Genomic DNA, 16,267 nt, shown 5'->3' on the forward strand with positions numbered 1-16,267 from the left:
GGGGTACGGATAGGGTGAATAGGGAGCTCTGTTCCCCTTAGTTGAAGGGTCAATGAGGAGGGGCATAATTTAAAAGTGAGGGCCAGAGGGAATTGGAGGAAGAAAACTTTCACCCAGAGGGTGGTGAGAATCTGGAATGTGCTGCCTGAGAGGCGGGAAACCTCACAACCTTTTAAAAAAAAAGTAGGTCGGAAAACTTGAACTGCTAATAAGTTCAAGGCTACGGGCCAAATGCAAGAAGATTTAGTGTAGTAGTTTCTGTGGTTACAGACTCGATGGGCCAAAGGGTCTCTCCTGACCTGAATGGGCGAGACTTTCCGGTTGGGAAAATCCTGGTGAACGATTTAAACAAAGCAGGAGCAGCAGAAATGATCAGAAAGCGGGGAAATTCTGAGCAAGGTGAAGATTTGGGAGGGAGTTCTGGAGTGTGGAAACTCGGAGGGGGGGGAGATCGATCCCTTCTTTCTCCCCACCGCTGGTGCCAGGAACCTCCCAGCCTGGCAAGCTCTCAGTCAGAATGTGTGGGGCTGCCTAACCAGGGCCTGTCATTGAGAATGGCAGCCTGACCCCCGAACTCTTAAAGTGAAGCTTAAGGATTAGCCGGCAGAGCAAGGAGGCTGTGCAAAGCTCGCTGTGAGTCAGAGGTTAAATTCATCACACAGAAGCTACTTCAACCTCAGTGCCTTGGCTTGTTAGACAAACTTTCACCAGCGCCATGGCACAGCGGTTAGCACTGCTGCCTCACAGTGCTGGGGTCCCGGGTTTAATTCCTGTGTTGGGTCACTGTCTGCATAAATCTGCTCCAGTTTCCTCCCACAGTCTGAAAGACGTGCTGGTTAGGGTGCACTGGCCGTGCTAAGTTCTCCCTCAGTGTAACCCGAACAGGCGCCCGAGTGTGGCGACTTGGAGATTTTCACAGTAACTTCATTGCCGTGTTACTGTAAGCCTACTTTTGACACTAATAACATAAACTTTAACCTATTACCCCCAAGAACCTTCTCCCGCGTGCCATGACATCCCGCTGCATGAGGTTGAAGCCAAAATAGTGCACTGCGCTCAATAATAATGGTACAATTTCATAGAGTGTGGAAGGCCATCATTCGGCCCATCGAGTCTGCACTGACCATAATCCCACCCAAGCCATGACCCCAAGCATTTACCCTAGTTAGTCCCCCTGACACAAAGGGGCAATTAGCATGGCCAATCCACCCAACCTGCACATTTTTGCGTTGGTGAGGCTGCAACTGGAGTACTGTGTGCAGTTTTGGTCCCCTCATTTGCGAAAGGATATATTGGCCTTGGAGGGAGTGCAGAGAAGGTTCACCAGGTCGATACTGGAGATGAGGGGGTTAGCTTATGAGGAGAGATTGAGTAGATTGGGCCTGTACTTATTGGAGTTTAGAAGGCTGAGGGGGGATCTTATAGAAACATATAAGATAATGAAGGGGCTAGATAGGGTAGAGGTAGAGAGATTCTTTCCACTTAGAAAGGAAACCAGAACTAGAGGGCACAGCCTCAAAATAAGTTGGGGGGGGGGGGGGAGTGCAGTTTAGAACAGAGTTGAGGAGGAACTTCTTCTCTCAGAGGGTAGTGAATCTATGGAATTCTCTGCCCATTGAAGTGGTGGAGGCTACCTCGTTGAATGTGTTTAAGTCACGGGTAGATAGATTTCTGATCGATAAGGGAATTAAGGGTTGTGGGGAGCAGGCGGGTAAGTGGAACTGATCCACTTCAGATCAGCCATGATCTTATTGAATGGCGGGGCAGGCTTGAGGGGCTAGATGGCCTACTCCTGCTCCTATTTCTCATGTTCTTATGTTATGTTCTTATTTTTAGACTGTGAGAGGAAACCGGAGCACCTGGAGGAAACCCATGCAGACACAGGAGGAACATGCAAACTCCACACAGACAGTGACCCAAACCGCAAATCGAACCCATGTCCCTGGCGTTGTGAGGCAGTGGTTCTAACCACTGTGCTGCTCTAGCTGTTTGTTGCGCCTCTGAAAGAGTTAATCACTTTCTAGCTGATCAATTGTGCGTTGGAGATAAGCTGCCTTTGGATTAAACACGTTGGGTGTTGACCAAGGATTCCGTAGGTGAATGTAGGCTACAGCATTGCCTGGAGAGGATTGGAGGATTTATAAACCTGCGCAGGAGTGGGCTTTGTGCATTGAACTGGGCTTGTCATCAGCTTCTGTCGAAGGTCTGTATGCCTCTGAGACACTGGTGTGCCTAGTTGTTGCAGGTTGCACTTCTGTACTGGGGCAGTGGTGAGCAGGAGGTGAATGAGATCGCCCCCCCAAACATGACGATTGACTGAGTAGCTCTGCTGTTGAAGAATTGAAGAGGACACTCGTGTCCCCACCATCTCCCACCCGCCCCCCCAACACCTCTGGTCAGTCTGAAGAGGCATCACCTTGGCAATCTGTGGCCCGACCCTCCCACAAAAATGAGCCATCACGGTTCCTGTGGCCAGGTGCTCCAGGACAGCTCACCCGTGAAGAATGAGAACGTGCTCAACAGGGAGCGGTCAGGCAGTGGGTCCAGCTGGAAGGAGGAAATGATTCAGGATCGTTCTGGTGCCATTGACAGTGAATCGGTAAGTGTGCCAATCTGTATCGTAGAATCATCGAATCCCTACAGGTACAGAAGGAGGCCATTCAGCCCATTGAGTCTGCACTGTCAATAATCGCACCCAGCCCCTATCCCCGTAAACCCATGTATTTACCCTAGCTAGTGTCCCTGACACTCGGGTCAATTTAGTATGGCCATCTTTGGAGTGTGGGAGGAAAGCCACACAGATATGGGGAGAATGTACAAACTCCACAATGTCCCGAGGCTGGAATTGAACCTGGGTTCCTATAACCCAACATATTCACCCTACCAATTCTCTTGACAGTTCCAATGAACTTGATAGCGCCAATGAGTTTTTTTGCACTTGTTACGCACATTCATGTCTACTTTTATGATCCAAAAGGGCACCTGACTTCATAGAATCCCCACAGTGCAGATGCAGGCCATTCAGCCCATCGAGTCTGTACTGACAATAATCCCACCCAGGCCCTACCCCTGCAACCCCACCTATTTACCCCTCTGATCCCCACCCCAACCTACACATCTTAGAAAACTAAGGGGCAATTTTTCATGTCCAATCCCCCTAACCAGCACATCTTTGGAGTGTGTTAGAAAACCAGAGCACCCGGAGGAAACCCACACAGACACGGGGAGAACATGCAAACTCCACACAGACAGTGACCCAAGCTGGGAATCAAACCTGGGTCCCTGGCGCTGTGAGGCAGCAGTGCTAACCCTAATCTGTATCACTCCTTTCTCTGTCTAACTCAGCACTAGGTCTGCTAGCCCATCGAACCCACTCTGCCATTCATAAGAGGCTGATGTTTTACGCCAGCTCCTCTTTCCCACTCTCACTCACGTTCCTCAGCACCTAAAAACTGATGGATCTCAATTCCTGATTGTAGTCAATGAGCACCCCTTGGGGGGGTAAAGCGTTCCAAAGATTCACACTAGGCAGGATTTTCCTCTCTCTCTAAGGGCTGGTTTGCAGCGGCAGGAGAGGGGCACGCACTAGCTGTCAGTAGGGTGTCACGGTCCCACTGCTGTCATTGGGATAGAGTCAGAGAGTCTCAGAGGTTTACAGCTTGAAACAGGTCCTTCGGCCCAACTTGTCCACGCCAACCCTTTTTTAGACCCCCTAAGCTAGTTCCAATTGCCCACATTTAGCCTATATCCCTCTATACCCATCTTACACATGTAACTGTCTAAGTGCTTTTTAAAAGACAAAATTGTACCCGCCTCTACTACTACTTCAGACAGCTTTTTTCATGCCTCCTACATTCTCATCCAAATCATTAACATAAATGACAAATAATAGTGGACTCAGCACCGATCCCTGAGGCACACCGCTGGTCACAGGCCTCCAGTTTGAAAAACAACCCTCCACAACCATCTGTCTTCTGTCGTCAAGCCAACTTTGTGTCCATTTGGCTACCTGGATCCTGTGAAATTTGACCTTATGCAAAAACCTCTCACAAATACCTTGTCAAAGGCAAAGAGATTTGACCGCACCTTTCCTCTCCGGATGGCACGGTGGCACAGTGGTTAGCACTGCTGCTTCACAGCGCCAGGGACCTGGGTTCGATTCTCAGCTCGGGTCACTGTCTGTGTGGGGTTTGCACATTCTCCCCGTGTCTGCGTGGGTTTCTTCCAGGTGCTCCAGTTTCCCTCAGAGTCCAAAGATGTGCTGGTTAGGTGGATTTGGCCATGCTATATTGCCCCTTAGTGTCAGGGGGATTTGTAGGGTAAATGTGTGGGGTTATGGTAACAGGACCTGGGTGGGATTGTGGTCGGTGCAGACCCGATGGGCCGAATGGCCTCATTCTGCACTGCAGGGATTCTGTGAAACCTGTGGCTGGGGGTGCGCCGTCGAATGGACTGTCAGATCTCGTCGGCATGAACGGTAGCACGGTTTCGCCGATTCTTTGGGCCAGTAAAGTTCTCCTGATCTCAGTTCCAAATGATCAGCCCCTTGTCCTGAATCTGTGACCAACTCTTCCCGCCCCTCGCTGGTAAGTGCCAGCCTCTTCCAGCCGTTTGAAAGCAGCCTCTCATCAGCATCTGCCGAAATCCTTCTTTACATTTCGTTAAGATGGTCTCAACCTTGCCTGAATGGCAGGGAATGTCGACTTGTTCCACCCAATCTCTCCTCACAGCTCAATTTCCTCATTCTGCATCAAGTCAGCTTTTGATTCACTGCCTCTGCGGTAACCGTATACCTCTCCTTCAGTAACCAGGCCAAACCTGTACAAAGTAGAACCTTAGAATGCTCAGAAGGAGACCATTCAGCCCAGAGTCTGCACAGACAGCAATCCCACCCAGGCCCTATCTCCATAACCCCAGGCATTTACCTGATAATCTCCCTGGCACTAAGATGAATTTAGCATGGCCAATCCACCTAACCTGCACTTCTTTGGACACTAAGGGGCAATTTAGTATATCTGACCCACCAAACCTGTACATCTTTGGATACTAAGAGGCGATTCAACACAGTTAATCCCCCTAACCTGCAGATCTTTGGACACTAAGAGGCAATTTAGCATGGCCAATCCATCTAACCCGGACATCTTTGGAGTGTAGTTGGAAACCCACACAGACACAGGGGGAACGTGCAAACTCCACACAGACAGTGACCCGAGGCCAGAATTGAACCCGGATCCTTGGCAAGGCCGCAGTGCTAACCACTGTGCCGTCCGTCTGTTCACCCAGTAACCCAGGAGTGGTCACCCTATATAATGGTTCAATCCACGAAACTCCTTCTGCAGCTTCTGGCTGCTCTTTTGGTGGCACGGTGGTTAGCACTGCTGCCTCTCAGCGCCAGGGACCCAGGTTCGATTCCCAGCTTGGATCACTGTCTGTGTGGAGTTTGCACATTCTCTCCGCGTCTGCATGGGTTGCCTCCGGGTGCTCCAGTTTCTTCCCACAGTCCAAAGCCGTGCAGGTTAGGGGGACTGGCCACACTAAATAAATTACCCTTTAGTGTCAGAGGTACTATCAGGTAAATGCATGGGATTATGTTGATCAGGCCTGGGTGGGATTGTGGTTGGTGCAGACTGGATGGGCCAAATGGCCTCCTTCTGCACTGTAGGGTTTCTAGGCTAACCACTGCGTGCATGTCCTCCCATTCCTGGTATCTCACACAGCTGGTTATTCTTCAGACATGAACCACACAGCAAGTACACCCAGCAAATACAGCTTATATTTCGCTCAAAACTTGACCGGCAGATTTCTCAAAGCTTTCAGAATCCCTTATGGATACACACAGTGACGGCAGACATGGTGACGCAGTTGCCAGTGCAACTCCAGCCCCAGATTTCACACTGGCCTAATTATCGCTTAAATCTCCATTGGCTTTAATCAGGATTAATAACTCAATATCAAAATGTGAGAGCTTAGTATGGCTTGATGCTCTTAATGAAGAGACATTTCCATCCAAATATTGGAGAGCCAGTTGGGTGAGGTGCCAGGAAGGACAGGAGGTGGATAATTCGAATCACTAAATACCATGAGCAGGTCATAAAACAGTGACAAGGCCCTTCGGCCCATTTGACACCATTCTAGTTCCCACTGTGCACGGTGGCACAGTGGTTCACACCACTGCCTCACAGCACCATGGACTTGAGTTCGATTCCAGGCTTGGGTCACTGTCTGTGTGGAGTTTGCACATTCTCCCTGTGTCTGCGTGGGTTTTCTCTGGATCTCCTGTTTCCTTCCGCAGTCCGAATATCGTGCTGGTTAGGGTGCATTGGCCATGCTAAATTCTCCCTCAGTGTATAGGAACAGGCGCCAGAGTGTGGTGACTATGAGATTTTCACTGTAACTTCATTGCAATGTTAATGTAAGCTGGCTTGTGACACTAATAAATAAACTTTGAAAGTCTAAACTTAACTTCAGAAAGGAATCATAGATCCTTGCAGAGCAGAAGGGGTCCATTCAGTCCATCGAGCCTACACTGACAACAATTCCAACTCAGGCCTATCCCCATAATCCCACATATTTACCCTGCTAATTCCCCTAACAGAAAGGGACAATTTAGCACGGCCAATCCACCTAACCAGCACATCTTTGGAGTGTGGGAGGAAATCGGAGCACCTGGAGAAAACCCATGCAGACATGGAGAACGTGCAGATAGTGACCCAAGCCAAGAATCAAACCTGGGTCTCTGGTGCTGTGAGGCAGCAGTGCCAACCACTGTGCCACCGTGCCACCCAGAATTGCACCTTCCTACACCTCACCCCCAGAATCCTCTCTGAATATTTATCACTCTTTAACTAAGATCTTCCTCCTATCCCTTTTGTTGGGTCAGTTGGGATTGTATTCACCGGAGTTGAGAAGAATGAGGGATCTCAAAAGAAATCTATAAAATTCCCACAGGATTAGACAGGGTAGGTGCAGGAAGGATGTTCCCGATGGTAGGGGAGTCCAGAACCAGTCACAGTCTGAGGATACAGGACCGACCTTCTAAAACAAAGATGAGGAGAAATTTCTTCACCCAGAGAGTGATCAGCCTGTGGAATTCACTACTTCGGAAAGTAGTTGAGGCTAAAACACTGGGGGAGTGGAAAATCCCACCTTTGCACAATCTGCACCATGCCTGTTCTGGATCCCATGGAGGATGGGATGGGAAAATTCCACCTTGTATGTTCCAAGGAGCAGTTAGATATCGCTCTCAGAGTGAAGGGGATCAAAGGATATTGGGAGGGAAGGTGGGATGATCAGCCATGATCACAGTGAATGGTAGAGCAAGCTTGAAGGGCCGAATGGCCTCCTCCTGCTCCTATTTTCTATGTTTCTAAGGTCAAACCTCTCGCTTTGGATCTATCACAACATCAAAAAGACAATTGGATGTGTCCTAATCCACACTGCAAGACCCAAGATGCATGACCTCACACTTATCCATGTTAACCTCCATCTGCCACAGTTTGACTCACTCTCCTAACCTATCTATAATCATGTTATATCATGTTGCAGCTTCATAGAACCTTAATTTCGCCGCACTTGGAATATAGTGGTCACCACACTACCAGAAGGATGTGGAGAGGGTACAGAAAAGATCTACCAGGATGTTGCCTGGTATGGAGGGCATTAGCTATGAGCAGAGATTGGAGAAACTTAGTTTGTTCTCACTGGTGTAACGGAGATTGAGGGGCAACCTGATAGAAGTCTACGAGACTATGAGGGGCATGGACAGAGTGGATAGTCAGAAGCTTTTTCCCAGGGTGGAAGAGTCAATTATTAGGGGGGCATTGGTTTAAGATGCGAGGGGCAAGGTTTAAAGGAGATGTACAAGGCAAATTTTTTTTACAGAGGATGGTGAGTGCCTGGAGCTCAGTGCCGGAGGAGTAGCGGAAGCAGGTATGATGGTGGCTTTTAAGGGGCATCTTGATAAATAAATGAAGAAGATGGAAATGGGGGGGGATATAGTCCTCGGAAGGATAGGGGGTTTTAGTTGGGCAGCATGGTCAGTGCAGGCTTAGAGGGCTGAAGGGCCTTTACTGTGCTGTAATTTTCTTTGTTCTTTGATGGGATCAATATTTGTTTCCCGCCAGCAGGGGGGGGGGAGGGAGTAGGGCCTAAGTTTACCTGATAACAGGCATCTTCCAGTAGAGGGCGCAATTGTGCTTGGAGACCTGTTCCACGCCCCCCGCCACCCCCCCCCCCCCCCCCAGGTGGGACTTGCTTGCAATGTAAGGAGGGGCTGAATGGCCTACTGTACTATCTATCACTGAATCCTCAACTTCTGCTATCTTCTCCTGTCTCCCGCAGGGATCCGATTCCAATGATGCGGAAAACGAGGGCTTCTTCAACATGGTGAGCCACGCTCAGAGAAACCGAATGGACGACCAGCGATGCAACCTTGGCCGAAATGAGACACCCAGGAGAACAATCATTGACGCAAGCAGTAAGTGCAGGGCAGGTGCTGCACTGGCACAGTGAGGGTGGCATTCCCTAGAGCTGGCAAACTGGGTTTGACACCTGGGGGGACACACTGAATCCAGGCAGTGCTGATGGAACCATAGGAACATGACGCAAACATACACATCAGGAGCAGGAGGAGGCCATTCAGCCCCTCGAGCCTGCTCCCCCATTCAGTAAGATCATGGCTAATCTGATTGTAACCTCAACCCCACATTCTCATGTAACCTCAACCCCACCCCTGATAGCCTTTGACCCTCAATAGCTTTTCACCTACCCCCCCCCCCCCCCCCCCCCACCTTGTTAATCAAGAATCTATGGTGCTCAGTCTTAAAAATATTCAAAGGGTGTCAAATGAGTGTGAAACTGGGAGAGAATTCCACCTTTGTTTTTGGGCGAGTTAGAAGTCCAGTCTTACCAACCACTGTGAGAAAACTTACCCCCCTCTCACCTCAAACCTGGGCTCTCTCGTTGACCTTTCCACCCTGGGAAATAGCCTCTGACTATCCATCCTGTCTATGCCTCTCAATTTTGTAGACCTCTATCAGGTTGCCCCTCAGCCTCCATCTTTCCCGTGAAAACAATCCGAGTTTCTCCAACCTCTCCTCATATTTAAAACCCTCCAGTCCAGGCAACATCCTGTAAATCTTCTTTGCACCCTCTCCAAAGCATCATCTGGCAGTGCAGCGAGCAGAACTGCACGCAATATTCCAAACGCAGCCTAACTAAAGTTACTACAGCTGTAACGTTAGTTACCAACTTTTATACTCGATGCCCTAGTTGATGAAGGCAAGCATGTTTCTATCATAGTATCCCTACAGTGCAGAAGGAGGCCATTCGGCCCACCAGGTCTGCACCGACCACAATCACAGCCAGGCCCTATCCGCTTAACCCCACATATTTACCCTGCTAGTCCCCCTGATACTAAGGGGCAATTTACCATGGCTAATCAGCCTAACCTGCACATCTTTGGACTGTGGGAGGAAACCAGAGCACCTGGAAGTAACCCACGCAGACACAGGGAGAACATACAAATTCCACACAGACAGTGACCCGAGGCCGGAATTGAACCCGGGTCCCTGGAGGTGTGAGGCTGCAATGCTAACCACTGTGCCACCTATGTTTCTAAAGCTCTAGGGACTAAAGGAAACAAAGGATAGGGGGGAAGGATATTGAATTAGATCATCAGCCATTATCAAGATGAATGGCAGAGCTGGCTTGAAGGGCTGAATCCTGCTTCTAGTTTCTGTGCTTCTTGGCCACCTTATCTATAAACATCAACTCATTTGGAGTTAACTTGAACCTATCGCACTGAGCAAGTGTTGACTGTACTGCCACAGTGCACAAGTCTTGATGGTCTAGTTGTTCATTGCTTTCTTCCTCATTTGACATGTCTTCAACACAGTGAGTTGTCTCACCAGGCCAATGGTGAGTGTGATCCCAGCCCCAACTCAAATTCCATGAGCGACAGTCAACAGAATTCAGTTCCTGGCCCGGGATTGGCCAGTCTGCCCAGCGATAGGTCTTCTGTCGGTAGAGGCGGCCCATGATTGGCCAGTTGGCCTCCTTGGCCAGTGAGTCATGGAACACGCCATGGCCTTCATGGGGCCGGAAGATCCTGCCAATAGCCAATGGTGGTTCACCTCTAGCCACTGGAAATCCCATCACAGGGAAGGGTGGTGGGGGTGTGTTGGTAGGAAATCACAGCCATGCTTCTATGGCTCAATCAGGGGAGATTTATCCTATTCATTTATGGGATGTGGGTGTGACTGGAATGAGAGATCATTCCTATCCCTAACTTCCCTCGAACAGAGTGGCTTGCTAGGCCATTATGGAGCCAAGCACACTGCTGTGGGTCTGGAGTCACATGTAGAATCATAGAATCCATGCAGTGCAGAAGGAGCCCATTGAGTTTGCACTGATTATTTTAATCTTACCCAGGCCCTATCCCCATAAGCCAATGTATTTGGCTCACTAAACCCCCTAACCTACACATCTTTGGTAAGGTGCAATTTAGCATGGCCAATTCACCCAACCTGCACATCTTTGGTCATTAAGGAGTGATTTAGCATGGCTGATCCACCCAACCCGCACATCCGGATCTGTCGCTGCCTGAGCTAGCACTCAGCCATGTTTCTTCGGAAGGCACTCCTCAAACGCAGATAATAAAAATATAACAAAGCTTACTTCAACTTATAAATCAAGGAAAGGATTTAATAAAGAAACTTCATTGAGGCCTTGCCCTGGGCCAATCCAAGCTCCCCACAATTCCAAACAGGTTCTTATTTATAGTTACTGTCTGTGTGGAGTTTGCACATTCTCCCTGTGTCTGCGTGGATTTCATCTGGGTGCTCTGATTTCCTCCCACAGTCCAAGGATAGGTGGATTGGCCATGCTAAATTGGCCCTTAGTGTCCGAAGATGTGCAGTTTAGGTAGATTGCCCATGCTAAACTGCCCTTTTGTGTCCACAGATGTGCGGGTTGGGTGGATCAGCCATGCTAATTTGCCCCTTAGTGTCCAAAGATGTGTGGGTTGCATGGATTGGCCATGATTGGACAAATTGCACACTTGCAAAGATGTGTAGATTAGGGGGTTTAGTGGGGGTAAATACGTCGGTTTATGGGGATAGGGCCTGGGTAAGGTTAAAATAAAACTGAATGGGCCAAATGGCCTCCTTCTACGTCGCGTCCCCTATAAGAGATGTTTAAAACTTGCCTTTTTCAGCTTCTGGTGTGCTGATCGATGCGTCCTGAACCTCAAACTAATTTCTCGGTTTCTATCCGGCAGAGACGAACTGTGAACGTCCCATTAATGAGCTCCTGGACATGCTCGCTGACAAGCAGGGGCAGCGACTGGATGATCAACGTGTAACCTGTAACAACTTACCCGGTCTCCAGATGTCTGACTGCTATACACCATCCGCTGATGAAGGCAAGTACCACTTTCCCAATTTCCCTTCCGGATCTGTCGCTGCCTGAGCTAGCACTCAGCCATGTTTCTTCGGAAGGCACTCCTCAAATGCAGATAATAAAAATATAACAAAGCTTACTTCAACTTATAAATCAAGGAAAGGATTTAATAAAGAAACTTCATTACTCCAAACTTGAGGCCTTGCCCTGGGCCAATCCAAGCTCCCCACAATTCCAAACAGGTTCTTATTTATAGTGAGTCAGCTGACTATTACATCAATCTGTCATTGGTTCCATGGTTTACTGGGTCAGCTGACCCTTACAGCTTGTTAGCATTGGTCACATTACATCCAATACAAAGTTGTCATTCTAACAATGATGTGGAGATGCCAGCGTTGGACTGGGGTAAACACAGTAAGAAGTCTCACAACACCAGGTTAAAGTCCAACAGGTTTATTTGGTAGCAAACGCCACTAGCTTATGGGGCTCTGCCCCTCCGTCAGGTCAACTCCAGGGACACTAAGGGACAATTTAATATGGCTAAGCTGCCTAAGCCACACATCTTCGACGGTGGGAGGAAACCAGAGCACCCGGAGGAAACCCACGCAGACACGGGGAGAACATGCAAACTCCACACAGACAGTGACCCAAGCCAGGAATTGAAACTGGGTCAATTAGTCGGGTAAATATGTGGGATTACGGGGATAGGGCCTGGATGGGATTGTGGTCAGTGCAGACTCGATGGGCCAAACGGATTCTATGATTCGATGATTCTAGGGGTGGCATGGCAACACAGTGGTTAGCACTGCTGCCTTGCAGCTCCAGTTCCCGGGTTCGATTCCCAGCTTGGGTCTCTGTCTGTGCGGAATCTGCATGTTCTCCCCATTTCTGCGTGGTTTCCTCCAGGTGCTCTGGTTTCCTCTCACAGTCTGAAAGACATGGTGGTTAGGGTGCATTGACTATGTTAAAATCTCCCTCAGTGTACCTGAACAGGCACCAGAGTGTGGCAACTAGGGGAATTTAACAGCAACTTCATGTAAACCTACTTATGACACTAATAAATCAGAGAATCATAGAATCTTACAATGCAGAAAAAGGCCCTTCAGCCCATCGAGTCTGCACTGAACACAATCCCACCCAGACAGTGACCCAAACTGGGAATCGAACCGAGGTCCCAAGCACTGTGGGGCAGCAGCACTAACCACTGTGCCACCCCAAACACTGCAACAAAGTTACTGTGAAAACTCCCCCCAATCATCACACACTGGCACCTGTTCGGGTACACTGAGGGAGAATTTAGCACGGGCAATGCACCCTAACCAGCATCTCTTTCAGACTGTGGGAGGAAATCGGAGCACCTGGAGGAAACCCAGGCAGAAATCTAGCCCATCGAGCCTGCACCAACAGCAATCCCACCCAGGTCCTATCCCCGTAACCCCTCCTATTTACCCTGCTAATGCCCCTGACACTAAGGGACAATTTAGCATGGCCAATCACCCAACTAACCCGCACATATTGGGACACTAAGGGGCAATTTAGCATGGCCAATCCATCAATCCTATGTATTTGGACTATGGGAAGAAACCGGAGCACCCAGAGGAAACTTACACAATGGAGAATGTGTAGACCCCATACAGACAGTGACTCAAGGCCGTAATGGAATCCGGGTCCCGGCGCTGTGAAGCAGCAGTGCCAACCACTGTGCTGCCCCAGCAAGAACAACCACCCATGAGGGCAGATGGGACTTCAGTGTAACTTCTCCTTCAAACTTTGGCACCTAAGACAGTGCAGCACTCCATCAAGTACTGCATTGGTATGGGATAGTGTGACTGGGGCTCAGAGATAAAAAATACCTCCTGCTAAGCCACAACTAAAGGTCGCTATCTTTAGCACTTGTTTCCATGCTTATCTTCCTCATCTCTGCAGCCTTCATTCCTCCTGTTAATCAGACATTAACCAAACTATCTTACAAAGATTTTGATAAGTGCATCATTAACAGGAATGCAGAGAAAATAATGCTACGCTTATGAATAATGCTGTTCACAGTACCCCTTACCTACATAAGCGCTAAATGACATACATCAGACGGAATTCTCCGACCGTTCACACTGCGGGATTCTCCAGTCCCGCCGACAGCGCACCTCTACCCGCAGTTTACCCGCCAAGGTGGGGCCACACCTTTGATTTGATTTATTATTCTCAGATGTATTAGTATACAGTGACAAGTATTGTTTATTGTGCGTTATACAAAGCATACTGTTCATAGAGAACGATGTTCATAGGTAAACAAAAGAGACAATTCTGGAAAATTTCGGCAGGTCTGGCAGCATCTGTAAGGAGAAAAAAGAGCTGAAGTTTCCAGTCCACATGACCCTTTGTCAAAGCTAAAAGGCTCATCTGCACTCGAAATGTCAACTCTTTTCTCTCCTTATAGACACTGCCAGACCTGCTGAGATTTTCCAGCATTTTCTCTTTTGGTTTCAGATTCCAGCATCCGCAGTAATTTGCTTTTATTTTCCAGATAAAAATGTATGAATGTATAGACAAACGTCTATGTTTGAACATAGAAAATGTTTATTTTGTTTCATAAATTTGGGATGGCACAGTGGCATGGTGGTTAACACTGCTGCCTCACAGTGTCAAGGACCCGGGTTCGATCCCCGGCTTGGGTCACTAACTGTGAGGAGCTTGCGTGTTCTTCCTGTGTCTGCGTGGCTTTCTTCCCAGTGCTCCGGTTTCCTCCCACGCTCCAAAGATGTGTGGGTTTGGTGGATTGGCCATACTAAATTGCCCTTTAGTGTCAGGGGGACTAGCTAGGGTCAATACATAGGGATAGAGCATGTGTGGGACTGTGCTCTTTGCAATCTCGATGGCCCAAATGGCCCCCTTCTCGCACTGTAGGGATTCTATGATCCATGATGAGAAGGAAACAAGAGAGTGTAGAATGTAGGGTTACAGTTATAGCTAGGGTGTAGAGAAAGATCAACTTAATGCAAGGTAGGTCCATTCAAAAGTCTGATGGCAGCAGGGAAGAAGCTGTTCTTGAGTGGGTTGGTACGTGACCTCAGACTTTTGTATCTTTTTCCCAACGGAAGAAGGTGGAAGAGAGAACATCCGGGGTGTGTGGGGTCCTTAATTATGCTGGCTGCTTTTCCAAGGCAGCGGGAAGTGTAGACAGAGTCAATGGATGGGAGGTTGGTTTGCGTGATGAACTGGGCTACGGTGACGACCCTTTGTAGTTTCTTGTGGTGGGGTGACATTGATGGGAATTCCCACTGATAGTGATGGGTTCGGAGAATCCCGCTGCTAGCAAACAGTGTGTCACCTCGCGCCGGCAAGAAACATGCGGCTGCGGGACTGGAGAATCTCACCCATTAACCTTTCCCCAGTTAGCCTGTTGCGTCTTCGGAACCAATCACTCAATTCTTTGTTGTTTCAGAGATCAAGGCTGAATAAACAAGTTGGGGTCGGACCGCAGTCGGACTTGAAGAAGATGCTGCTGTCATCAAACCCAGCTGAGGAAAAGCCATAAAGTGGAATCATTTCCTTTAAATATTAATTCCTTTTTGTGAAAACTCCTTGTTTAAGGCAAACCTCTTTTATTTTTGCTCTCTGTTATGGTTCTGTAAACTGAGACACACATTCAGCTGAGTTAGTCTGGTCTCCCCTCTTGTTAAAGTGCACCATCTCAAACTTCTTTGAGAATTATTTCAGATATGCTTAGACCCATCCTGTGATAATACCAGGCACCATGTATTCATTGTCTTTAAGGCAGAATGTGTTGTTCTGGCCATGTTTTCACAGAGCATGGTACAAAATATAAATAAAGATATCTAAATGTTACGTCTTAAAGTTTATTTATTAGTGCTGCAAGTAAGATTTACATTAACACTGCAATGAAGTTACTGTGAAAATCCCCGAGTTGCCACACTCTGGTGCCTGTTCGGATACTGAACTCATTGCCACAGAGGGCTATGGAGGCCAGGTCATTGAATGTCTTTAAGACAGAGATAGATAAGTTCTTGAACAATAAGGGGATCAAGGGCTATGGGCGGAAGGCAGGAGAATGGGGATGAGAATCATATCAAAAAAAAAGTAAAGTTAAAGTCTATTTATTAATCACGAGTAGGCTTACATTAACACCACAATTAAGTTACTGTGAAATTCTCCTAGCCGCCACACTCTGGCACCTGTTTGGATACTCTGAGAGAGAATTTAGCACAGCCAATTCACCAACCAGCACATCTTTTGGACTGTGGGAGGAAACTGGAGCACCTGAGGAAACCCACGCAGACACGGGGAGAATGTGCAGACTCCGGACAGACAATAACCAGAGGCTGGAATTGAACCCAGGTCTCTGGCACTGTGAGGCAGCCGTACCAACCACTCTGTCACCATGATGCAGGCACCAACTCAGTTTGATTAATTGGATAGGGGGTGGCTATCCTGTCTAACCCTGTTAGAATTTTATAAGTTTCTATGAGATCCCCTCTCACTCTTCTAAACTCCAGTGAATATAATCCTAACCGAATTAATCTCTCCTCATATGTCAGACCTGCCAGCCCAGAAATCAGCCTGGTAAACCTTTGCTGTACTCCCTCTATAGCAAGGACATCCTTGTTCAGATATCAACACAAAACAGCACACAATATTCCAGGTGCAGCCTCACCAACGTCCTATACAATTGCAGGAAAACATCCCTATTCCTATACTCAAATCATATCTAAGCCATCAGGCAGACCACTTATTTCCATCTCCGCAAACATTGCCTGACTTCATTCGGTCTCAGTTCACCGCCTACTGAAATCTTTATTCAGAGGTTTGTTATCTGGAGGCTGGTCCAAAGCAATGCTGGCTGACTCCCCAC

At 48.3% G+C, this 16,267-nt stretch overlaps 1 protein-coding gene across 1 annotated transcript; it reads left to right on the forward strand.

Annotated features, from left to right (window-relative positions):
• The first annotated feature begins 2,140 nt into the window (after positions 1–2,140).
• On the forward strand, positions 2,141–15,243 carry LOC145361093 (G-protein-signaling modulator 2-like). Its single transcript, XM_080216676.1, has 4 exons — positions 2,141–2,599; positions 8,341–8,476; positions 11,279–11,422; positions 14,840–15,243. Exons 1-4 carry the CDS (start codon positions 2,450–2,452, stop codon positions 14,854–14,856), a joined length of 447 nt encoding a protein of 148 aa, XP_080072802.1. The 5' UTR covers positions 2,141–2,449; the 3' UTR covers positions 14,857–15,243.
• The last annotated feature ends 1,024 nt before the right edge of the window (positions 15,244–16,267 follow it).

This window comes from Carcharhinus amblyrhynchos, chromosome 33 (genome assembly GCF_965287045.1).
Source record: "Carcharhinus amblyrhynchos chromosome 33, sCarAmb.v2.hapA, whole genome shotgun sequence".
Classification (NCBI taxonomy): Eukaryota; Metazoa; Chordata; class Chondrichthyes; order Carcharhiniformes; family Carcharhinidae; genus Carcharhinus; species Carcharhinus amblyrhynchos.

Bases quoted from the DNA above. Each gene is read 5' to 3' on its own strand.
- LOC145361093 (XM_080216676.1), top strand. From the start codon at position 2,450: ATGAGCCATCACGGTTCCTGTGGCCAGGTGCTCCAGGACAGCTCACCC. The intron at 2,600-8,340 runs GTAAGTGTGCCA...TGTCTCCCGCAG, and splicing joins GTGCCATTGACAGTGAATCG to GGATCCGATTCCAATGATGC. The intron at 8,477-11,278 runs GTAAGTGCAGGG...TCTATCCGGCAG, and splicing joins AACAATCATTGACGCAAGCA to AGACGAACTGTGAACGTCCC.